The sequence below is a fragment of the Scardinius erythrophthalmus genome (genome assembly GCF_964197995.2).
Source record: "Scardinius erythrophthalmus genome assembly, chromosome: 13".
In the NCBI taxonomy this organism is placed as follows: domain Eukaryota; kingdom Metazoa; phylum Chordata; class Actinopteri; order Cypriniformes; family Leuciscidae; genus Scardinius; species Scardinius erythrophthalmus.
In genome coordinates this window covers 23,502,761-23,529,509 of record NC_138233.1, presented here as the reverse complement: position 1 = coordinate 23,529,509, position 26,749 = coordinate 23,502,761, and the positions used below count along the sequence as shown (strand labels likewise).

Genomic DNA, 26,749 nt, shown 5'->3' with positions numbered 1-26,749 from the left:
TTAAAAGGGCAATAAATAAAATAATGAATCAAAGTAAAATGTATTCAATGCACTCCACCATGTTTTAACTACCACATGGCGAATGTTATAGCACTGGATATTAAGACATAATGATACACTAGGTAATTGTTCCTCCGCCATTTCTGCAAGAGGTATTATATGCAATACAATCTAATTAAAGGCCTTGAAGATATGTGACCTGTATTGCTACTCATAATGTTTTTGTTGTTGTTTCATTAATAATGCATTCATGGAAGTTGTTCACAGAATGTGGATTATTAAAAAACAATTCCTGGCAGTTAACCTTGATCTTTAAATGCAGTGCATCATCATTTGACACTGTGTTGACACTAAATAGGTGCGGGATTAATATTAATTACCATTAACAATAAAAATGGCTTCTCTTGGTATTACACCCTTATTCAAATGAAAAGCTGCGTAGTCTAATGAAAAATACATCCTTTCTCACTTCAGCATGCAGGCCTTAAAGGGATAGTTCACTTTGAAATTAAATTTTGGTATGTTTTAGCTTACCTCAAGGGCATCCAAGATGTAGGTGTCTTTGTTTCCACAGTAGTTTCAATTTTGATATTTTTAGGCCAAACCGTTCTTGTCAGTCATATAATGCAGGTCTATGGTCACTATCTGAAAGAGCATGCACAGAGAAATCCAAATTAAACAATTCCCCATCGTAAGTACACACTGATGGCCTAAGACACGAAACGAGCGGTTTGTGTGAGAAAACGAACAGTATTTATATCGTTTTTACCTCTTATACACAGCCACGTCCAAGTGATCTGAGGGCGCGGCACTTCCTGGTGTGTGACGTGTGCGCGCGTTCTGGCTTAGTCTGCGCAAGCGCCGGAAAGTATACAAGAGGTAAAAACGATATAAATACTGTTCGTTTTCTCACACAAACCGCTCGTTTCGTGTCTTAGGCCATCAGTGTGTACTTACGATGGGTAAGTAAGACTTCTCTGTGCATGCTCTTTCAGATAGTGACCATAGACCTGCATTATATGACTGACAGACAAGAACGGTTTGACCTAAAAATATCAAAATTGAAACTACTGTGGAAACAAAGACACCTACATCTTGGATGCCCTTGAGGTAAGCTAAAACATACCAAAATTTAATTTCAAAGTGAACTATCCCTTTAACTTTAGGAAAGGAACCAACCACACCTTTGATCTATTCAGTCAGGATTGAAAGTATGCTGAAAGGACTTGACTTTTTGACTAGTGGAATTCATATACTGTAGGTAGGCATTTTGAGGCAATAAGTTATTTTGATTGCTACAGCAGCAGCAATTTTATGTGTTCATAGTCACAAAGGGCCACAACTGTTCTATTGGCCTACATGACTTCCCTTGTTAAAGAGGTTTGGATGGTTTATAACAACACATATGGATAGGGTCGTAAACAAAAAAATTATTTCTGAAAAATCTTTCTGCCCCTTATGATATTTCTGTTATTATTTTAGGTGCTTAACTTATAGGTAGGGGAAATAAAGGGAACACAGACAGCAACACAGTGCCGGCCCAGATCCGGCCCACATCTGGTACGTGTGGAATCCACGTGTACCAGATGTGTGGGCCGGATCTGGGCCCGTATTATGTTGCTGTCTGGGAAGCTGGTCATTATAGCAAAAATTAACCCTGTCAGGTATCACTTTCAAGGGGACATTTTACAATAATTATCCCGCTTATCACAAGGCTACTTAAAAAATAGATAGCCTGAAACATCAGCTATGGAAATTTCTATTTAATTCATGACATTTGTGACCCTGGACCACAAAACCAGTCACATGGGTCCATTTTTTGAATTTGAGATTTATACATCAGCTGAAAGCTGATTAAATAAGCGTTCCATTGATGCTTAGGATAGGACAATATTTGTCCGAGAAATTGCCTTTAAAGTTGTGCATTTATGTTCGCGATTGAGCTGCATTTATTCACAAAAATAAATGTTTTATATATTTACAGTAGGAAATGTACAAAATGTCTTCATGGAACATGATCTTTACTTAATATCCTAATGATTTTTGGCATAAAAGAAAAATCGATCATTTTGACCCAAACAATGTATCGTTGGCTATTGCCACAAATATACCCATGCGACTTGTGACTGGTTTTGTGATCCAGGGTCACATTTGGTAAAATTATTTTCATATCTCAGATTTAGTGGTGTAATGGTGCATTGACTTCAGGACGATGGAACCTGAAGTGCTAACTCGTTTCCGGGTTGTGGTCTACAAAAATACATCATCCCTGCTCCACTGCAATAGTGTCTGCCCACTTTCCAGCGGTGTTGGTTCCGGAAGTATTTTTTCCGTTCATTTCTACCATAGGGATTTCAAAATAAGCCATGAACCAAGCCAACCTGCTACAAACTTTGATTTGAAGAAAAAAAGTGTTTAAAAATCTTAAAAAAAATACAGAGACAAGACTGTAATTAACGGCTTTAGTGAAGGAAAAACCTACAATCCCATGGAAGCACTGTGAACAGCTTAATCGAATTAAAAACAATGGAGAAATATAAAACTATATGCATTTAAAAATGTTGATTATGTAAGGGTTAATGCCGGACGAGGTGTCCATTGTCAGGTATTAATGGACGACGGCGAGGCGCGTCGGACGGTTGCCTCCGCCGAAGTCCATTAAAGTCACATGAAAATTAACCATATTTACTTTGTTTGCCTAAATTGATCGTTTTGTGGTGAACAATTCATCCATGCAAGTCAATCCACACAAAAAATTTTTTTGGCTTCGTAATCTTTAATCAAAATCTGAAAATGCCCCTCCCCTCTGCATTGGAGGACCTTCCCTGATGACGTAGGTTTGAGGACTTGGGTTGGGAAACGCTTAACCACTCCCCTCAAACCATTAGTCTGTTATGAGCGAGCGATGGAGAGGAGGAGCGCTAGAGTAAAACCCTGCCCTCTGTTCAATATTCCTTTTCACTGGGAAATACGTCACAACACTGGAGAAAAGTCGTTTGCAACTTCCGGTTCACGCGGACTTTAATACCTGACAATGGACACCTTGAAGGGCATTAACCCGCTTATACCATGGTCACTTGCCAAATAACACATTTTTTAAAACATTAGTTTATATTTTTATTAGTTTTACAATCGAAATCTAAAGTTTTTACAAACAATAACTTGGTTTCGGAGATATTTATAGTGCGCTCAGCTCGTAGAACCCTTCAGTTTTGTTTTGATACAGTAAATTGTAAACGTATACTTTGACTGCCTGTTGCTATGGTTACTCACAGCTGATGTAGCCAGCGCATTTATTTATTAATTTCGAACGGTAAACAGTCAGTTTCACCAGAACTCCTTTACTAGGTGTCCTCTATCACTTTTTAAAGGACAGCCAATCAGAATCGAGTATTCACCCAGACCATGGTATAAACAGTATTTATTTTATATGTTGATTTAATTGCAAGATATGCATATATTGAAATATTAAAACATTTTGAGAGTGTAGGGAGAAACTTCCCTATCAACACCAACTTCTTTTTCAACACGTCATTTGCAGTGCTTCATGGGAGTGGGGTGGGGCTATAGAGCTCTTTTGAGTTTTTGGTTGTTTTGACTTTCTGATTGATAGAATTTTCTGTTCAGTTTGTTTCTGTTTAATTTTCTCTACATTAAAAAAAAAAATCACCACGAATTCTGCTGTTAAACTCGATTATTTTAAAACTAAGTTTAAATAATGTGCTGGCAGCTTCAACAGAAGCAAATACTATCAATTACTAACCTCGTACCTCACAGTAAGGCTGTCTTTAAGGTTTATAAGTTATCGTTAAAAAATCTATTTCCCTATGGAGAAAATGAATGGACTTTTGACTTCTGGAAGCCGACTGTCTGTTGCACTCTATACGCTCCTTCTGTTTGACTCCGTCTGCAAAAGTCTGCGAAACGAGACTCGCTTTCTGTCAAAATAGAAATACTTGCGTGAATTTCTAACATTTATAGGTAAGTATACAACCGTAGGATGTTGTGCGCTATAGTCGGAAAACCTGTCTCAAACACATTAAACAACAAGTATGGCAAATTGTGTAGGTTTATGAGTTCGAAGTGCTTAATCTGAACTCGTGCACTTTTACAGCAGTAGCTCAGCTCTGTGTCATGTGTTCGGCTGTTCGCAAAAGCTTGTAAGGTGGAAAATCCCTTACAATTGTATTGTTTAAGGCAATATTTGACTCACACTCAATCTGTTTACTTACGCCCATTCTGACAAATGATTTGGACAAAACTCTTTCTTAATGCTGATGGCTGAATATTTATCTCTTAAACGGTCATGTTCTTTGTATGCTGGAATTGAGCAATTGAGCTAAAAGAAAATAGTTCCTTCAGCACAGATCCTGGGGCTTACATGAAAACAGATCCATCTTAAAAATGAGGTTGAGCCCCCATGTTCTCACTACACCAGACTTAAAGGACAGTGGGTGAAAATGCTGGAGGAATGAAACCCCAGTTAAGCTGTCTGGGTGATAAAGATGATTTCTACGCACGACTTGGAGCGAGCAAAGATAGCTGTAATCCTCTTTTAGAAGTGAAGTTCATTCATCTTTCTTAGTTTATTGTTATGGAATTGTCTGTTAGACACACACGGCATATTATCAGTATTCTATGAACTGAAGAATTAGATATGCCAGGTGCTTTAAAAGATATGCAAGGCAAAAAATGAAACATCTTGCAAACATTGGCCTGGTATTTTTTTAATAGACTCAGCATCCGACGGTACTGTTTGTACTTGTAGTATTTTAACCCTTAAATGCATAAATGTTTCGCCAATCATTATTACATATTTGGGTCTTTAGCAACTCGGATCTAACATGGACGGATCTCTATAATAATAATATATTATTATTATCTCGATAATATAAAACTCTCCTGATATTGAAGTAACAATTACAGAAGATTAAATTAAATACATTTTATTACCTTTTGGAGCTTGGAAGAGTTTGAGCAGATGTTTTATATCATCACTGTCCTTGTCAGAACTCTTTTCCCAGTTAATTTAGCATCTGGTTCATATTCGCCATCTCAAACATATTCTCAAAACTATCATTTTCACTGACAGCTTCTTTATCAGATCCACCATCAAGTGACAGCGACACTAATATTTGTTTGTGTTCAGCTCTGCAGTAAATCACTGAGCCATTTCAAGTTTTGCTGATGATACTTCCTATTCTTTTGTTTTCTGCCTGCGGTAACTATGAGTGAAACGACACTTCATCATTGTGTATCAGATATTGCCACATTGTGGAATAAAGGTGAATTGCACTTATTCAGTCATCAAAGATTAAATTACTGTTGTGCAGAAAAATATACTTACACTGTTACATACCTGGGGTCGTTCGAGACCCTATACAATTAAAAAAAAAAAAAGAAAAAAAAGGGAAAACAGGCGTTCTTTTATAATTTTCTTTTTCTTGTTATATGGATTCTAATGAATAGATTGAGAAACACTAAGAAATTTGAAGTCTAACTTTAAAAAAATAATGAGGAGGAGGGTAGTGAATGAAGCCCCAGGGGCCGGTTGCACCAGCTGGGCGTAAGTTATAACTTAGCCTAGTTTTGACGTAAATGGACACTAAGTTACGACTTGCGCACTTCTAAATATTTTTGCGTTGCACCATTAAACTTAGTTGAAGCGTAACTCTACGTTTAAACTAAATATTTACGCCAGCCTCCGATCAGGAGTAACGGATGGAATAAAATATCAAACACACTGAACTTCATCAATAAGCTATTATTTTACCTGACAGACTTCAATTCTTAATACATATATGATTATGCAGACATTTACACTTGCTTACATTTTAAGAGAGAGAACATTATGTGAAAAGATTACTTTGTTAGAGGCTATCTTTAACACAAACCCATCCTAAACAGCACGTCGCTGTGTGCATCGGTCCATGGTGTGCATGTCAAATATCAGTCATAATCAATAAACGTAATTTCTTATGCTTTTTGTATCAATATTTATTTATTTATCCTTATTCATTTAATTTCAAATACAGTTTCTGAATGTTACATATAAAAACACTTATGCTATTCATGATCAAGTATCGTATTTAATGGAAACTTATTTTTACCGTTAGTAACGTGAGGCAAAAGAATGAAGGATAAACTGAAATTCACAGCATTTCAACACCACATCTGCTCACGTATTTGAAGGCTGCTATTGGATAACCGAGGCTAAACGTCATATTATGCGACTACGCATTACTTTACGGAGAGCTTACGACCTACTAGCTACGTTCTGCCTTACGAACAAATGGTGCAACGGAATAAAGTTCAGAGTTAGTTACAAACTAGCTAGTAGTTACTAAGCCTCTAGTGTGGACTTTACGTTCCAATTTAAGAAAGAACTTACGAACGGCTGGTGCAACCCTACCCAGGTCACTAAAGACCCGAGGTATGCATCTAAGGGTTGAACATGGAGAGAAGATTAAGAAGCTGAATTTGTCAATTTCATTGTTTACATTAACAATGAAACATCTTGTTCAATGACATTTTGGAAAAGAGAGGCAAACTGCAATATGGATGAAAACCCCACAGACACACAGAACTGGTTCAGTTATTCTTTTTTAAGCAGGAAAGCACTGTTGTGCAGCTTCAACATAATGTTTGCACTGTGCATCACTGAATAACAAAGCACGCTTCAGAAACCAGGAAAGAGACACTGACACGCTGCTCTATGAGGAATAAGATCCTGCCACTTAAAATCGCTTAGGGCTGCTTCAGTATGTTTGCAACCACTAGCAGCTATTTCTTGAAAGGTCAACCGAATACATGCGCAAAACACACGTGGGCAGAGATGCTGACACATATTTCATTATAAGATCCTTGAAAAATCCTTCAAAACTACCTCCTAGCAAAATTCTCATTTGATTGACAACGACTCTGAGCTGCACCACTAAAATTGTGAAAGCATGATTATAAATATTTTTGTGCAGTTTTGTTGAGAGTATTGATCAAAACACTTATCAGATATGCAGAGCTAGTGCACTTTAACAAATCACAGTTTTTAAATAATAAAATATTCAAGGCAGATGATACTACTGATGATAAGGATCTGTTTTTGAAAGAAGGGGATGATGTAAAATCACTTTGTGGTGCTCCACTCTGTGTTAGGCTCTTGAAATAGCGTTTGAAAAGCCTGTTGGCAGGCACTTGTCAAGAAATGCTCAGGTAAAAGTAACAACTTCCCACTTGTTATTGATCTGGTTGAATGGAGTGATACAGTTCAAGTTCAATAACTGCTCAGATGCTGTACTGATATGGAGATATGATAGGTTATGTAATACACCACAATAGATTCCTATAAATGCCCTCTGAATACATAGTATGCAATATTTCATATAGCAGTTAAACTACTGAGCTGTTCATTCTTCCTGTTTATAGTGCATAATGATTTAAATTTTACAGTACTCGAAGACCAGTGTATTATTAACTCCAGAAAAACATTAAAAGATAAGCATATAAAAACTCAAATTCAAAAGCAATTACTATGTAAGATTAATACATAATATAATGTGAAACTCCGAGATTATTTAAGGGTTACAAAAATGTGGTTTTGTTTGCTATACATCATTTTTCAGATGCATTGTGGCTCTTAAAGACCCTTTATATAAAAAGCCAATTTCACAAGCAGAAAGAAAACATTTTCAGTAAATTTACAACCTTTCAGAAAGTGATACAGAAGCAATTTGGGTCTCCGATATTGGTAGACATAAAAGTCCTCTCAGCATTCCTTTGAGCAAAAGTAATGCATCTAGGTTTTTACAGCCCCTCTTATGTTGGCTTATTTCTTATTCAGTACTCCCAGCTCTGTGCCAAAATGTCGTTATAATGTCATGGAGATAAATTACCCATCTATTTAGCATAAAAAACAACCCTATAATGACCAGAAGGAGTCTGGGACTGGTAGCCTTTGCTGTCTACACAATATAAACACGCTATTGTTAAAGTTTTAATGTCGTGCAGCTGCAAACGTGTCCCTTTTAATTCATAAAAACATGTTGGCATAATGCAAAGAATGTGATGTACATTTAATGTCTTCTTTAACACACATCAGCAGCTACTGGCTTTAAAACCAATAACCGAAGCACCACACATATTTCATCTGAACACTTAAACTGTTTATCCTGTGGTCTGTTCAACTAAGGTACCATTATCTCAAAACATAATAAAAGGGAAGCATGCAAACGTACAATATTTTAAGCAAACCCACTTTTTGGATGCTCTGCAATAGCCTAAAGTATATGTGAAATAATATTTGATATGATCCGTCAGCCAGACAGCATGAGTTTGGCTTTGCATGTTGCATTAGATCAGAGCAACCCCAGGACAATTTTGAATGTTTAGAAGTCAACCCCCCTCCGCTTGTAAATATCAGTGTGATCACCTACCCCTGACAGCTGACCAGAGAGATAAAGATAATGTATTCCGTATGAGAGTCACCTTGCTCATCAAGCCAACTCATGTCAAGCCAGCTCCATCTTTTTAAATGGGCCAACTGACTACTCATCACAGGTATTCTGCTATAAAGTGAGAATAGTGAATTAATGTGATTTATACGGCAGTATGTTTAAAAACTAGCTCATATGATGGAGCAGGTCTGCCTTCAAAGTCGAGGACACAAGGGTGAAATTCTGCTTCATGCTTTACGCCTCTAAGGACGGAGTCACAGTTCACAAAACCACTGATCCAGTGAGCGCAGCTTTCACTGGGATTTACTTTGTAATTAAAACTTTTACGAGATCATAACGTTTTATCAGGTGCTTAATATTCATTCCCAACTTTATGGTTTTGCAACTCTTGTTAAGGATGAAATGGACAACAGGACGTGCAGTTATTAAAAATATCACAATGGATACTTTGTTTTTGTTATGCAAATCTCGGTTGACTGCAGTTAATATAACCAGTCATACAAAGCAATCCATAATTGCAGAGTTTTTGAAAATTATGGCATTTTTGATGGCATTTAATTACAGAAAAGTAATCAAATTGCATACTGTGCGTCCCTACGGCAGCTAGACTTTTTTGAACAGTGTTGTGGACTGGTTAAATGTCAGCCACGGATTTGTTCCGTGAAGGACGGCAAAATAAAGGCTTTAGATTGTTTGCTGTGAGTCAGAGGGATTATTCAGATGCAGCACAATGGCTTGTAATCTACCGGTCTGCAGAGAGAGCAGCTCAGAATTTACATTATCAAGGCTCTATGAAGAGACCAGATCCCCGCAAAGTCCCGTGCATCCAAAAGAATAAATAAAAACAGTGAAGTTTGTGCAAATGGTAATCTGCCCCTTTGGAAAACTCTGGCTTTCAATCCACTTATTTACGGAGTTTAGCTCTAATGGTTTCAATTTTAGCTCTGACAAGTGTGAAGGAAGATATACATAGAATCACTAATGTCCAACTGGAAGAAAAAAGAGTATTGTTATGACTTCCGCACAGCGTATAATTCACACATACAAAAACTGCATCAACCAACATGATGACAGTCATTGGCGGAGCTTGTTTTTGTGGGTGCAAACTTGATAAAGCCATCAAACAGTCTAATATTATGAAGGTAAAATCGGCCATTGCTATCATTCTTTGAAAATTATGACATTAACAGCATGTGTGCTGCAGAGAAAATTGATGGAAAATGGCACAAAATTGTTCATGACATACTTATTAAGTTTGCTCAAGCTAACTGCTTTTCCAAGTAATATTACAAATTTATATTCAGAGACCTTGCCTGTTAGGTATGTCATGGGTTCACTAACTGAAGCTCTGCCGTAAGAGTCAAATAACCCCTAAAACTGCATGTCCAAATAATACTTTGCCATACACATATTTCAGGAATATGTCCACCCAGATGATAGATACTGTATGTTAAAGGAACAGTTGCCCCCAAAACGAAAATTCTGTCATTGTTTAATCACCCTCGTGTCATTCCAACCCTGTAAGATTTTTTACTTTTCTGTGGAACACAAGAAAGAAAAGTTTAAGGGGTCAAAAACAAACATTCATTTTGTATGGACCAAAGAAAGGAAGTCATACAGGTTTGTAATGATATGATGCAAGTAAATGATGACAGAAATGTCATTTTTCTCTTTGATCTAAACAGCTATTAAACAGCTATTAGAGTTGGAAGAGTTTTCTATAAACACTGAAATGCACATGTCCGTGACTCATGCTTTACCGCAGTCCAGACACATTTTCTCCAACATGACTTGTCAGTCAGTGTAACTCTGTGGAACCTCAGAACTGACGGTTCAATTGAGGGGAAAATAAAAGATGAAGTCACAGGTGGACACAGCAGCTTGTGCAGGTGTTAGTTAAGTTTTTCCTGTCACCCGCGTAGATCAAATAGCCATATCAAACCGACAGAAGCGCACATCGCTCGGTCTCAGCTCAACTCCGATCTTCCTCTTTCCCACAGGTTGGCTTTGAACAGTCTCTCTAGGATGAGCTCCAACTGCTCAGATGAGTTTTTCCAGGCCACAAATCATGCGGAACAGACCTTTCGAAAGATGGAGACCTATCTTCAGCACAAGCAGCTGTGTGATGTACTTTTGATAGCTGGAGATCACAAGATCCCTGCACACAGGTGAGTCTCCACCGAATCAAGGCGTTTCAAATGTCCTATTTTCACAGAAAAACAGACAGATGAACCGGACATAAGGGAGCGCTGCTTAAAATTCAGTGCAATACTTCTCTAGAAATCAACTGAAAAGAGATTGAATTTGCATTCATCTTTCTTAGACAAAATCAAACTATTAGTACAGCTACTTAAAACAACTAAATGCTATCAGTCAAGCTTTCGCTTAACTCTTAGTTAACTTAAGAGGAATAGTTCACCTAAACAGACTCCAAAAACATGAAAACATTACAGAGCTGTCCTGTTTTTTTTTTTTTTTTTTTTTTTTTTTTTTTTTTTATGCAATAAATGTGAACTGGAGCTTTCAAGTTTCACAAGCACCATAAAATTGTTCATTATGATTCATGTACTATATATAGTCTTCTGAAGTCATATGTCTGAAGTCTTCGTGTAAGGAAATATAATAAAAAAGAATTCACACAAAAAGGAAAATTCTGTCATCATTTACTCACCCTAATGTGGTTCCAAACCCAAAAGTCTTCCATTCTTCTTCAGAACATAAATGAAGCCTCATTGGTCCTTGTGCATCAAACAAGTAGCCTATACTGAGCTTTTGTACTTTTTAATGTGTGAGAGTTATGGTGGAAGATGAATGAAAGGCTTATGTGTTCGGAATGACATGAGGGTTATAAATTAATTTTACATTTAGGTTTCTTTAATACGTGAGTCTACTACAATCTATTAATACTCTAATAAGACTTAGTTGACAAGTAGTTGCAAAGTTACTTATAGTTACTAGAATGTCTAAAGTGGACCACTTTTTTTTTATCTTACACAAAGATACAGTATGGCTTCAGAAAACTTGAAATATATCACGCAAAACGAATTTTAAGGCGCTTCTGCATTCTTTTTGAAGGCCAGTTCACTTTAATTTCATGGAAAATTGCAATGAGTACCTTGATCAAAATTCTGAAAAAGTCATGGGTTTGCAACAACATAAATTAAGGTAAAATGATAACACAATTTTCATTTTGTGTTCACTGTTCCTTTAAGGACAGATATGCAAATAGTAGCGTCAAGAAGTGTCAAAACTGTGCTGCATGCTCCATTTCAAACTACAGAGCGTGTTGAACTTTCTTCAAGGACTCTAAAACAGTGTTTATTTAAAGAAATCTCTCGGCCGCTGCTGAGTGTTTTGATGCTATTCTGTTGGAAAAATCTCTGTAGCCAAAGCTCTACTGCATGTCCCAGTTTGACACTAAGCTCAATCAACATCATCCCAGAGCCGCATGAAACAACCTGGTGAAAATAGCTGCTCACACAGCACTGAGATAAATATTTTTGTATGGGAGGAATTTTCTACGAAGACGACTCTGGAGAGGTTGTTTGAGTTCATCGTGAAGTATGCGGTTGCATGTTTAAACATTTTGCCCAATTATTTGCAGACTTGTCCTGAGTGCAGTTTCAGACTACTTTGCTGCAATGTTCACAAATGATGTGAGGGAGGCAAAACAAGAGGAAATTAAAATGGAGGGTGTTGATCCTGAGGCGCTGAAAGCACTGGTTCATTTTGCTTATACTGGTGAGTATCTACATTCCACTTGCGGAATTTTTTACGTGCACTAGTAGTACATAGCAGATGTGTGGCATCCACAAACAGATGATGCCAGTGGGCAAAAAACTAACTGTTTAACATATTGCACCAGTTAAGCATAGCATTTTATTCCTAGAATAATTCTGAAAAGTTTCCTGCATATTTGAGTATTTTCTCTAAATTTACAGGAGTCCTGGAGCTAAAAGAGGAGACAATTGAAAGTCTTTTAGCTGCTGCTTGCCTCCTCCAGCTCTCACAAGTTATTCAGGTCTGCTGCAACTTTCTGATGAAACAACTGCACCCATCCAACTGCCTGGGGATCCGTTCGTTTGCTGATGCACAGGGATGCATGGATCTTTTGAATGTCGCTCACAACTACACTATGGTAGGACCTGGCATACAAAGTAGCTTGTCTGGGAGAAATTATAAATTAGCTATAAATAGCGCTAACATTTGTCCTGACTGCTAGATGCTGACCTTTTACAGTAATTTTCACAGTCGTAATTGTAGAATTACAGTTAAATAGCGGCCTGTATATTTTCACAGTGAATGGGAGTTGAATGATTATGATGGTTGTAGAATCCCAATGATTATCTGTGTCTGCATTACAGTAAGCTCATGCATATTTACAGATTAACTAGTATAATGTCTAGAGTACAAGCTGGCGATGTTCCCAGCATGCACTCTGGCATGAATAAATTATGATGCGTTTCATTGTTTTACTATTTGCCGGTTTATATTACTGTTGCTTTCGACTTATTTTGTAATGTACAGATGCATTTAAATTTAGGCTTGTTGATTGTCAGAATAATTGATTTTTTAGTATGTATATCGCACACTAAAGGTTCACTAGAGATAACAACCATCTGGGGAATATTCATTTGAGATATCAACATTTAGCATACAAAACCCAATAATCCTGACAATAAACAAGCATTATTTTACCAAAAAGGAAAACACCCTCCCACCTCAATTGTAAAAAGATTATGAATCATTTCTGTACTATAACACACAATATTTCCACATACAGTGTATAGGGAAATATAGATACTATAGATTGTAAGTTAAGATCAAAATCAATTCTGTGTTTTGTACCACTATTACATTGGCTGGAAGAAAATGTAATATAATTAAATTAAATGTAATTAAAAGTGACAGAGGTCTAAAATCGTAGCAAAAAGAAAAACTAATCACCACAATGATTTCAAAAGAATGCTTACCCAATTATCTTAAATTATATTGCAATATTTATTCATGTCTTTTTATTTAATTTATTAAATTAAAATTTCTGTTATCACAGAAAATGACACTGTTATCACGGTACAATTCTAGACATTGTATTTTCATGTAAGAAACTGCTAAAGTAAGATGACTTACTCAAAAGGAGAAATTTATCCCAGAATATCCAAGCAGCTCTTTTCCATACAAAGAAAGTTAAATCGTTATCAGAACTGTCAATCAAAAATTTTAAGGCTAGATTTTGAGTAAATTACAGGCTGAAATATATCATATGAATTCAGAGTACTTAGAATGTAGTGCATGAAACATGTGGACTGATTTTTCAGCAATCTTTTTTTCCCTGCTTGACCACTCCAGTTTTCATTGTATGGAAGATAGCAGCATGAACATTCTTCTCAACGTCTCCTTTTGTGTTCCATCGACCAAACTGAATTCATAAAGGTTTGAAGCAACATTAGGGTGGCAGAATTTTCATTTTGAGGTAAACTTTAAAATAAAATCTTGTACCTGTCAACTTTTTTCCTGCATATTGAAAAACAGGAAATACCACAAGTTTTAAAACCTAGTCACTGACATAGAGAATTCCAAGCATAAAATTACTTGATGTGTCAGTTTGTATCTCAGCATGCGGTCAGTCTAAAGGGGTGTGCAGAGCTCTTTGATGTGTGAGAAATATAGCAAAAGCAGCTTTGGTTAAATAATGCCAATACATTAAGTATTCTCAGGAGCCCAAGGATCCACAGAGCACATTTGCTTGATGGGCATTTCTCTGCCCAAGTGCGGAAACAACTTAGGAAGATAGCCGTTATCTCCTGAAGGACATCTGCACAGGCTGTTTACAAAGGGCTTTCCAGAGCAGAGAGGTTAATCTAATCAGAGAACACAAGCAGAAAATTTCCTGTTCCATCGCTTCGGTAATGAACACAGCGTTAACAGAGCTTCCTGGTTTGCTTGCTGTGGTGTTTAGATTATAAAGTTATTTTTTAGCTTGTTTTTCCTCGTTTCTGTCTCATCCTGACATTACATCTTTTTTGTGTGTGTGTGTGTGTCGGAAGCTGCAGTCTTACATGGGTTAATGTCTCAGTTCAAGACATCTATGGCCTGTAGCATGCTGGAAGTCAATGTATTTTCTTTTGAATGTAAAAGGAAGATCCGTTTGCAGTCACAAGAGGAAAAGCATGTGCAGAATAAAGCAACTGAGACAACGCTTAGATGAATGACTGACAACACAAACACTGCTCTAAGTCAAATTTCCCCTCATAAATACATTAGATTTGGCGCAACCCATTAAATTCTCACATCCTCCCTTACAATTTAATCCATTTAGATCTTACGGAGCCTTGTGCCTCTCACACTATTGCTGCAGGACCTGTTAGCCTACTTGCTGTTCAGTTTAATGCCCTTGCCTGAAATATATGCCCTGAGAGGCCTTTAAATAAATGTTTGCAGTGAAACAGAATTAATGTATTCAATTAATTGCCAGGGTGCTTGTGATGGTAATTGCGAATAATGAATCTATATCAATGTCACCAGAAGAAGTAGCGTTTAAATCTATATTGAGGAGGGGCTGAAAATCAATGCATGGTACTCATTTAATTATGTGAGTCTGAGCTAAGCTCCGAGAGCCCAGGCACGGCTTTAGCAGGGATGACGCTGTTTAGATCTGATTAATGATCAATAGGATGTTTACTACCCTTATTTGCAACATAATCAATGGGGATTACTTCTGATGCACAAAGGAGACTCTGGAAGTGCCATAAGTAATGAACAAGCTTGTTAGAGAGATTTCCGGCATCCTCTTCACTTGCTACAAGTTGATCCTTGCAAAATGGTGTTATCAGAGAGCAACTCGGATGTCCTTGTGGACGCATTGGAGCAGATCATTATATTGCTGATATGACATATTTTTAAACATTTAGTAGATTCTCAAAAATGCATCATTCAAAACAAAGATGTTATATTTTGTGTCAGTGCCATCCACTTGTTAAGTCGTGACATATCAAATACTCTTTAAGGTCCAAACCTCTACTCCCTTTCAGGTGAAAATACTATCTTAACAGTAGTATGTGAGTGCTAATCATTCATATCACTATTTTAAACAGAGCTTTAAAAAAATAATAATCGTGCTATGCACTACACTCTCCATGCTCACAAACTCCAATATTTTTACGACTCCTGAAAAAAATGTATCACTGAGATAACAGTAAAGGGATTACACTTTATTTCGATAATCCACTTTAGACATTCTACTAATTTTGCAACTACGTACATGTCAGCCAACTCTCAGTAATTTGCAACTACATGTCAACTAACTCTCATTAGAGTCTACTAGGTTATATTTTTAGGGTTAGTAGAAAAAGTTGACTAAAAGTTACTTGTAGTCAGTAGAATGTTTATTGGGGAACCATCAAAATAAAGTGTTAGCAGATATTAAAGGGGACCTATTATGCCCCTTTTTAAAAAGATGTAATATAGTCCCAAGTGTCCCCAGAATGTGTCTATGAAGTTTTAGCTCAAAATACCCCACTGATAATTTATTATACCATGTTGTAAATATATTTCATTTTTGAGTGGAATGAAAAACATGCTGTTTTCGTGCATGTATCTTTAAATGCAAATGAGCTGCTGCTCCCCACCCCGCTGTCCAGAAGAAGGCGGAGCCTGTACGAGAAAACTGCGCCTCGGATACTCTGCCAAAAACAAAAACATCTGTTTGGTTTTGATTATCATTTCTATCGTGGTCACACTCATGTGACATTGCAGTTCTTCATCATAATGACAGTTTTTTATTTGCATGCATTTTAAAGCCAAATCATTTTAAACTTCTGATATATGGTTTTCTGGGCGCACACATCCGAAGCATGCGCACAGAAATCTCGATGTCAGACGGCGCATCACATTAGTATTAAACCAAGTTCTCTTTCACGTCTTATTGCGCTTAAACTAAATGCAGACAAGGTTATGTCAAAAACACAAAGTTCACATAAACACCAGGGAAAGAAATTGCATGTGTATATTAGATCTGTGTATTAAAGTGAAAGCAGCGTAATATACAGTACGCACTGCTATATGCTGTTAATATGAATCAAACAACAAAAGAAAAATAGAAAATCACTCACTGCTCTTGATTGAATAACTTTAGTAGCTTTAATAAGTATACATTTCTTACTTTGGGTGGATTTTTACTATTATAGGGTGGTTGTACACACACTGCCGACACACATTTATGTTCAAACACCATGTAAAATAGAATTTTGCACAATAGGTCCCCTTTAAGCAGACAGTCTACTAACACTCCATTGACTGCTATTGATAGTAGAATGACTATTGAGAAAAAAAAGAAAAAGAAAAAAAAGGGTCACCCGGTATGGAGATAAAGATTAGGATCATGAGTTTTTGGTAGTACTACAGCACATTAGTGTATATAAGTTTGCGTTTGGAATCTGAAGAAGTGTTTGTTGTACAAGTGGTTACTTGTAAAGTCAGACTTAATTGGATTGCTGCATTAGACACAGCGAGAAAACATTTAAATATTTAAAATCATAAAATATAACTGACATTTTAAATAGGCCAAAATAAATCTATTTTGGAATTGTACATGTAGTTCAGGACTTGCAATTAATGTCTAACTGCATTTACCAATGTCTCACATATTTATAATAAGCAAATACAATTGCTTAATATTTCAGGAACACTTTCTAGAGGTCATTCAGAATCAGGAGTTCCTCCTGCTACCCACAATGGAAATTGCCAAGCTTTTGGCCAGTGATGAAATCAATGTTCCAGATGAAGAAACGATTTTTCAAGCACTGATGATGTGGGTTCGCTATGATGTGCAGCCCCGGCAGCAGGATCTAGGAGTGTTACTGGCGTATATTCGACTCCCCCTTTTACCGCCACAGGTTTGCCAATAACATGCATATGAGACTATTGGTCATTTCATGCAATTGAATGTAATACCTAAAAACCTAATCTAATATTTAAATGTTATTCTTCAACATTCCACTGTTTAGTCCCTTTTTCTGTTGGATGTTAATGCACTATTTTCTTGATTTAGCTTCTTGCCGATCTGGAAAACAATAAGATGTTTTCAGAAGACCTGGAATGCCAGAAGCTCCTGATGGAAGCCATGAAGTACCATCTTTTACCAGAGCGCCGTCCCATGCTACAGAGCCCAAGGACCAAACCACGGAAATCCACTGTTGGATCGCTCTACGCTGTTGGAGGGATGGACGCCTCTAAAGGTGGACCATTATTTAGCTCTTTCCTGACTTTTCTTATAGTAGTACCTCTCATTGCCATAAAATAGATTTTTTTTTTGTACACAGGATGTTCAGCAGAATTCAAGTCATTATCTATTTGATTTAGTCTGAGAGACTTTTTGTCGCTGACAGCTATTAGCAGTGCAGCATGCAAATCTACAACTAACAATAAACTAAGAGTCTGTCTACATTTAGGGTCTACAACAATAGAGAAGTATGACCTTCGCACAAACAAATGGATCCAGGTTGGCATCATGAATGGGCGAAGACTTCAGTTCGGGGTGGCAGTGATCGACAACAAACTCTATGTGGTAGGAGGAAGGGATGGGCTCAAGACCTCTAACATGGTGGAGTGCTACAATCCAATCACTAAAGTGTGGTCCACCATGCCTCCAATGTCAACCCACAGACACGGATTAGGTGCGTTCTTTGAATGCTTCAGATATTTGTTCATATATTAACTGTTACATAGTAATGTTCACTATCTGCTTCTGTTAAACGGTATGAAATACTCAAAAAACATTTTTTTAAATGGAATATTTTGCTGAACCTTTAGAAAAAAAATTGCTTTTGTTTTTGTTGAGTATCATTTGATACATCAGACTTTTATGGCTCATATATTATGATAAATGAGAATATGGAACTCACATTTGAGGAGGCAAAACAACAACAACAACAACAACAAAACAGGCCCAAACGGAGCAAAAATATGCAATTTGGTGCAGTTGCAATGCAGGATGAAATACTGATAGCTTGCAATGTAAATCAATGAGATATTTATAACAGTAAAGAAAACTTCTTTCATAAAATGAATCTAAATATTAGTTGTCTCTCTATATCTCCCAATAATGTCTCAGTAAGATTATATTTAAATGTTTAGTTTTATGAAACAACATTTAAACATAACTTCTGTAAAGAGAACATAAACAACCTCACATTTATAACGCCATTCTGTATGCTGTGATTTATAAGGCTTTGCTCATGATTATTAATGAAGCTAGTTCACCCGGTAGGCCTAACTTATTAACTGAAAGGAATACATTGCTAATCAGCTGTTAAAGAAGAAGAAATACTATTATTATGAGGGTAAAGTTCATAAATGAATATTTATTAATTTATTGAGCCAATTTGCTTTAATTTCCATATAAGGGTAGAGTAATTTGTAGAGGAGACAAGTAACACAACTTGAACCTGTTATATTGAACAACGTTTTCTGTTGGACAAAAATAAACACCTCCACTCAAGTCTAGTTTAGTGATTGGGTGATTATGAAACAGCTCCATGAAGCTTTATTTCGAATGGTTCAGATGGTGTATCGAACTAGCAAAGGCACGTGGATTCAGCATTGTAATTATTTTTGTAGATTACATTTAATAGATTACACTTTCATGAAAACATTTGCAATTAGTTTGCAAAAGGTGCCATTAAAGCCTACAGTACATGTTTTCTCTGTTATTGTTGCATGTACAACATCTTGACCAGCAGGTGTCGCCAGCATTAGGTCCTCTTTAACATGTTAAGTACAGATGCAAAAAAATAAATAAAAAATAAAAATTGGCTCCAAAATAAAAATTGCAGTAATGGTGCTGGCTTTCTTGACATTGAATCTTACTCGTGAAAGTTGATAATTTAAGCACCAAATACACTAATCTAAATTGACAATTGAAATTGAATAGAAAGTTAAGTGTATGTGCTATACAATAAAAGCAAGCCTTATTGCTGCTCAACTATTTCAATAAGATGGGACACTTTAACACCCATGCATCAGGAAATAACTATAAAAATAACCGGGTGGTCACACATCAAAACAACCGTGTAAATTAATAAAGGCAATCTGGGCTGTCCATAAAAAATGTACATAAAAAATATGGCAGGTAATTTAAACTCGTAGATGAGAAAATATATTCTACAATAATCCCATAAAACTGACACTCAAAGGTTGCTCATTGAGGTCTATAAAGTGCACTGCAATATCAGAAACAAAATGTCGGTCAAGAGATGATTTATATGTCAAGCCCCCAAAAGCGACAGCCAGAGATTTATAATAGAAACATGAGGGACCTTTTCTGTAAAGGGAGCAGTGAGATGCACCATGAATACTTAATGCTTACCACAGCGTCTCAGGGCTCTCGTCCTCAGAGTCAGACCGGAAGAATGTCTTTAGCTACTGATGAAGTGCTCCTATGGAAATTAAATCCATAGTATTGCCATTTGAATTTTGCCATTTGCCAGTTTCACTACAATACAAAGACTAAGACAGACAATTAATATTGGACTGTGCATTTGTCGAATGTATGCCGTGCACCACCAAAAGCTGAGCCCAGAGTCTTTCTCTTTACTTGTTTTATTTATTTATTTCTTCAAAAAGGAATTGCTGTGCTGGAGGGGCCCATGTATGCAGTGGGAGGCCATGACGGATGGAGCTATTTGAACACAGTAGAAAGGTGGGACCCCCAGGCGAGGCAGTGGAATTATGTGGCCAGTATGTCCACCCCGCGCAGCACTGTCGGAGTCACTGCTCTCAATGGAAAGTAAGGAATTCATTTGTTCTTATTTTATTTTGTAGGATTGTTGTGCTACCATATAGTACAATTTAAAAAAAATCGCTGCTCCTTACAGAATAACTGAAAAATCTAAATTCAGACAGGGGATACTACACTACAGTGAGGAAAATAAGTATTTGAACACCCTGCTATTTTGCAAGTTCTTCCACTTAGAAATCATGGAGGGGTCTGAAATTTTCATCGTAGGTGCATGTCCACTGTGAGAGACATAATCAAAAAAAAAAAACTCCAGACAATGGTAAATGGTAAATGGACTGCATTTATATAGCGCTTTCACAGACCTATGGCCACCAAAGCGCTTTACATAACCTCACATTCACCCATTCACTCTCTCATTCTTACACCGACGGCGGTGTCAGCCATGCAAGGCGCCATCCAGCTCGTCGGGAGCAGCTGGGGTTAGGTGTCTTGCTCATGGACACCTCGGCACTTGGTCAGGTGGAACCGGGGATTGAACCACCAACCTTTCGGTTTGTAGACAACCTACATGAACCACTGCCGCCCCAGAAATCACAATGTATGATTTTTTAACTATTTATTTGTATGATACAGCTGCAAATAAGTATTTGAACACCTGAGAAAATCAATGTTAATATTTGGTACAGTAGCCTTTGTTTGCAATTACAGAGGTCAAACGTTTCCTGTAGTTTTTCACCAGGTTTGCACACACTGCAGGAGGGATTTTGGCCCAAATATTCTCTATTGGGTTTAGGTCTGGAGACTGGCTAGGCCACGCCAGAACCTTGATATGCTTCTTACAGAGCCACTCCTTGGTTATCCTGGCTGTGTGCTTCGGGTCATTGTCATGTTGGAAGACCCAGCCTCGACCCATCTTCAATGCTCTAACTGAGGGAAGGAGGTTGTTCCCCAAAATCTCGCAATACATGGCCCCGGTCATCCTCTCCTTAATACAGTGCAGTTGCCCTGTCCCATGTGCAGAAAAACACCCCCAAAGCATGACGCTACCACCCCCATGCTTCACAGTAGGGATGGTGTTCTTGGGATGGTATTCATCATTCTTCTTCCTCCAAACACATTTAGTGGAATTATGACCAAAAAGTTCTATTTTGGTCTCATCTGACCACATGACTTTCTCCCATGACTCCTCTGGATCATCCAAATGGTCATTGGCAAACTTAAGACGGGCCTTGACATGTGCTGGTTTAAGCAGGGGAACCTTCCGTGCCATGCATGATTTCAAACCATGACGTCTTAGTGTATTACCAACAGTAACCTTGGAAACGGTGGTCCCAGCTCTTTTCAGGTCATTGACCAGCTCCTCCTGTGTAGTTCTGGGCTGATTTCTCACCTTTCTTAGGATCATTGAGACCCCACGAGGTGAGATCTTGCATGGAGCCCCAGTCCGAGGGAGATTGACTATCATGTTTAGCTTCTTCCATTTTCTAATGATTGCTCCAACAGTGAACCTTTTTTCACCAAGCTGCTTGGCAATTTCCCCGTAGCCCTTTCCAGCCTTGTGGAGGTGTACAATTTTGTCTCTAGTGTCTTTGGACAGCTCTTTGGTCTTGGCCATGTTAGTAGTTGGATTCTTACTGATTGTATGGGGTGGACAGGTGTCTTTATGCAGCTAACGACCTCAAACAGGTGCATCTAATTTAGGATAATACATGGAGTGGAGGTGGACATTTTAAAGGCAGACTAACAGGTCTTTGAGGGTCAGAATTCTAGCTGATAGACAGGTGTTCAAATACTTATTTGCAGCTGTATCATACAAATAAATAGTTAAAAAATCATATATTGTGATTTCTGGATTTTTTTTTTTTTTAGATTATGTCTCTCACAGTGGACATGCACCTACGATGACAATTTCAGACCCCTCCATGATTTCCAAGTGGGAGAACTTGCAAAATTACGGTGACGCATTGCTGCCACATACTTATTATTTTTTCCCCTCAATTATGTCGTAATAACGAGATCTTATGTCGTTTTAACGACATCTTTTCTCGTAATAACGAGATCTTATGTCGTTTTAACGACATCTTTTTCTCGTAATAACGAGATCTTATGTCGTTAAAACGACATCTTTTTCTCGTAATAACGAGATGTTATGTCGTTAAAACGACATCATTTTTTGCCCTTATAAGGACATGTGTAGTCATGTACAAAATATGCCTTTATCCACATAAAATTGACAGCCTATCGCGCCTTTATCACACATTCAAAAAGCTTAAGCAAATAGTAGCAGCCCCCAATCATGCAAAATTAATCAATGAGGCTCTTTTTGAAAATATATTTTAAATAGGCCTGTAAGTTTTTTTTTTATATAATATATTATATATAAGATTTATTTTTGTTAATAGGCTATATATATCTTCATTCATTACCTAGAGATATAATTAAACAAAAAGTAGTCAAAACACATCTAAAAGAAAATTTTACAACATTGTGTTCTTATTTTGTTTAATTAACGAAATGTCAATCTTCGCCTTTATAACAGAAGATACAATACAATACAAAAATCTTCAAGATACAGCCTACAATCTTCACATGTATAACGGATTGTCACCTTATAAACAGTCCTTTGTGTGGTGGAATAAGCAATGCTATATAGAAATATATGGTTAGTATCTTAATTTAAATTTTATTTTATTATTTTATTAGTTCATTAATTATGCTAACTCAGCTAATTAAATGTGACGAGCTGGATACTTACTAATGAAATAATGTCAAATATTAAATGTAGGCTATTGCTTAGAGTTGCCATAGACTAAAGGATTTTTCTAGTCATTAATTTAAGCAATTAGGACTAATCGCACGTTTATATTCAATCCTGGGTGCATGTAGGCTATATAGCCTATATTCCGCGCTCAAGCGCATGCATAAAACTTGCCGCAAAGCACCAGCAAAAGTAGGCTAATGATATAATAAATGTATCTGAAAAAAATAACGAAGCATTTTAATTGTTTATTAATTAACTAGTCTTTTCTAAATCAGTGTAGGCTGCCTGCATACATATCTCCATACATCTCCGCTGTAATGTAGCCTAGATACGACTTTATTACGGACAGGATTACTTAATCAGATAGTAGCTACCGTATTTGCTTTCGATTGGATTTTTTTTTTCGTTGGTGGGCATTTTTTTTATTAACTTTATAGTTATATTTCTCATGTCTGTGAGGCTTGTCTATACACTGTTTTTCAGTTCATTTTTGAGGCGCGCTCCAATTCACAGAGATCATGAAAGCGCGCCCTGTTCGTTTTATTTTGTTTTACAAAGGCACACCGTTTTCTTGTTGTTGTGAGTTTACACAAATAAAAGTAGTTGCGACTGATGTATTATTATGTTCTGTATGACCAGAAATGATGGAGTATTTTAAGTTGTTTCCACTGTTGATAGGAAAATGCGAGTGATGGCACCGGCGCCTTCATCCATGTCTAGTGCGCGCTCCACACTCCGCACAAACACTGGATATGCGCTTCATAATAGCAAACATTTATCTAGGTTAACGTTAGAGCGAGCGGTCATGCCAGACAGATAATCCTCTTCATGTTTAACTAATCAAATTCTGTTGCATTTTATTGCGCCAGTTTGAAAAGGGCGGCTGAAACACTTAGCCTACAGATAAACGCCCAACGCTGGTGTTTTTCTTTAAACAAATTCGTTTAGACTTTAAAATAAATATTGTTTATGGGCTAATTAATGCCACAATAATTTGTTTATTTTATTGGCTAATTGTATTTTTCATTTTTGTTTTGCATTGAATACCATTGAATATTTTCATTGAATGCATTGAATATTCGCTGTGCACCGCAATACCACCCTCCCATAGAAAGACACGTTAAGAGCCACCTATTTTCTTTATAATAAAGGGAAGGAAAACGCTTAATGTATAATTAAATGCATTGCGTTCATATTCTTTATAACTGAAGCGTTTTCTTTATTATAAGGGTGTATTATTCCATTAAAAAAGGACTGTTAATAAGGTGACAATCCGTTATACATCTTGAAGATTTTTGTATTTTATTGTATCTTCTTATAAAGACGAAGATTGACATTTCGTTAATTAAACAAAATAAGAACACAATGTTGTAAAAAATAAACAACTCAGGCTGTTCTGTTAGATGTGTTTTGAATACTTTTTGTTTAATTATATCTCTAGGTAATGAAGATATAGCCTATTAACAAAAATAAATCTTATTAGGCCTATATAATATATCATATTAAAAAAAACTTAGCCTATATAAAATATATTTTTAAAAAGGGCCTCATTGATTAATTTGGCATGATTGGGGGCTGCTACTATTTGCTTAAGCTTTTTGAATGTGTGATAAAGGCGCGATAGGCTTTCAATTGTATGTGGATAAAGGCATATTTTGTACATGACACATGTCCTTATAAGGGCAAAAAAAGATGTCGTTTTAACGACATAAGATCTCGTTATTACGAGAAAAAGATGTCGTTTTAACGACATAAGATCTCGTTATTACGAGAAAATGATGTCGTTAAAACGACATAAGATCTCGTTATTACGACATAATTGGGGGAAAAAAATAATATGTATGTGGCAGCAATGCGTCACCGTACAAAATAGCAGGGTGTTCAAATACTTATTTTCCTCACTGTATATTACTACTGTAGTAATATTGTAATATGTAAAACATTTTAATTTGGAATTTAATTCACGAAAATTTAATTCACGAAAACAGAAAAACGTTTCTATCAACAGCAGTATACAGTATGTGCAGTGTGCTGTGGCTGATCGCTTTTCTCCATGGATTCTCCTCATGATGAGGTCTGAATTAGGTTCTGTATCCAATACACTGCGTAACCTTGTACAGCCAGACGGGAGTTAATAGGCTCTGAGACCAAAGCATCTCTAGTGTCTTTTACATTAAAGTCACTTGAGTGGCAGGCGAGCTGCTGTTAGCTTTATCCAAAAAAAACAGAGGCTGGTTTTGAATCTAGCAGAACATTGACTGATGACTGTGACCAGGTCAAAAACAAACCCTTCAAGCCTACCTCTAGAGCCCACTGTCCTACTTTTCAAAGTGATTAATTGATCAGTCTTTTCAACAGAACAACTTTTTGAATCTCTGTAGGACAGGGATTGTCAGCCTCTTCTGACCCAGGGATCCCTCGCCAAGACTCTCTGCAAACCCAAGGTCTCCTTGATATAAAAATGCTTGAAATTATTAGTAACATTGTAAAAGGCCTTAGTAAGGTCTCTAAGGTCATCAAACCAGAGACTGCTAAATGTTCCCCAGGTTTGGCTAAAATTTAGAGATGATTGTACTTTTGTCATTGCTCCATCAAAACTTTGGAAAAACCTACTTATTTTTTAAAAAAAGCAAAGCTCTAAATATTTCTCTGGCTTTTAATCGTAGCTGATTTCTTCAGACATATTGTACAACACCTTGGTCAACGATCTTTGTTTTTAATGATGCTATATACATAAAGCTGACATTGACATTATAATATCCTTCATTGAAAAACATTAGTGTATTATGCTAAACCTAGTTTATTAATACGTTGGTCACGTCCAAGGTTTCTTTGCACCAATGTGTTGTCCGACAGTGAGATAGGTTTCCTTTCTTTTATTTTTATGCCTATAAAATCAATAATAGAAAATAAAATAAAAGTATAATAGAAAATGTTGTTTCATTTGACCATAAACTTTAACCACAATATTTGAGAATTTTTACATTTCACAAAGTAATCCACAGATCCCTGAAAGAAAGCGAAAGTAGTTCACAAACCCTCATCTGAAATATACCATTTATCTCAAATATTAATTTTTATCAGTGTAATTCTCACGGGAAAGTGTGTAGTTTGAAAATGAAAAATACACACTTCTTTCATATTTCACTTAAAGTTAATATGAAATTTTAACTTATTTATTTTTCTTAAGGCATGTGGTCTTACTGTGCTGACTTAAACCATCCAATTATTGCTTTTAAAAAAACATATATATATATATATATATATATATATATATATATATATATATATATATATATATATATATATATATATATATATAAAATGGAAGTTGCTACTGATTTTACTAATGTATTGTGATGTGTGACTAAAACTCCAGGACTAAAACTTTTTTTGATTGTTGTGTATGAATGTGGTTGGTTTATGATAGGTTCACTTGATGTCTTCAATTTCTGTTTCAGGGGGCAAATAAAACCGCTCAATAAAAAAGTTCATTTCTGACTGTGGTGATGCAAGAGGGCAGTGGTCTGTAATTAATTGTAAACTCACATTCAGGGCTTCAGGTCACTCAGCAGCCACATTGGCAATGGCCCCTGGCAGCTATTTTCTATCTATGTAATAGGTGTACAAGTAGGCCATGTACTTTAAAGTCACCATGAATCAAAACTGACATTTCTTCAGCCACAAACAGCAGCAATAGCAAACCACAATGATCCAATGATCACATCAGTTCCCGATGGACAAAATCAAGTCCCACCCTACATTCTTTTTTCTTTTTTGAGAAGCCGTTTGACATGGATG

At 36.6% G+C, this 26,749-nt stretch overlaps 1 protein-coding gene across 3 annotated transcripts in view; it reads left to right on the top strand.

Annotated features, from left to right (window-relative positions):
- Nucleotides 1-26,749, top strand: part of klhl4 (kelch-like family member 4) — a 54,973-nt gene that overhangs the window by 11,179 nt on the left and 17,045 nt on the right. For all 3 annotated transcript variants that reach the window (XM_081383584.1, XM_081383585.1, XM_081383586.1), the window contains 7 exons: nucleotides 10,451-10,618; nucleotides 12,055-12,191; nucleotides 12,392-12,588; nucleotides 17,132-17,344; nucleotides 17,500-17,686; nucleotides 17,900-18,124; nucleotides 20,073-20,235. In XM_081383584.1, coding sequence (XP_081239710.1) covers nucleotides 10,451-10,618; nucleotides 12,055-12,191; nucleotides 12,392-12,588; nucleotides 17,132-17,344; nucleotides 17,500-17,686; nucleotides 17,900-18,124; nucleotides 20,073-20,235 — 1,290 coding nt within the window. The remainder of the gene's footprint in view (nucleotides 1-10,450; nucleotides 10,619-12,054; nucleotides 12,192-12,391; nucleotides 12,589-17,131; nucleotides 17,345-17,499; nucleotides 17,687-17,899; nucleotides 18,125-20,072; nucleotides 20,236-26,749) is intronic.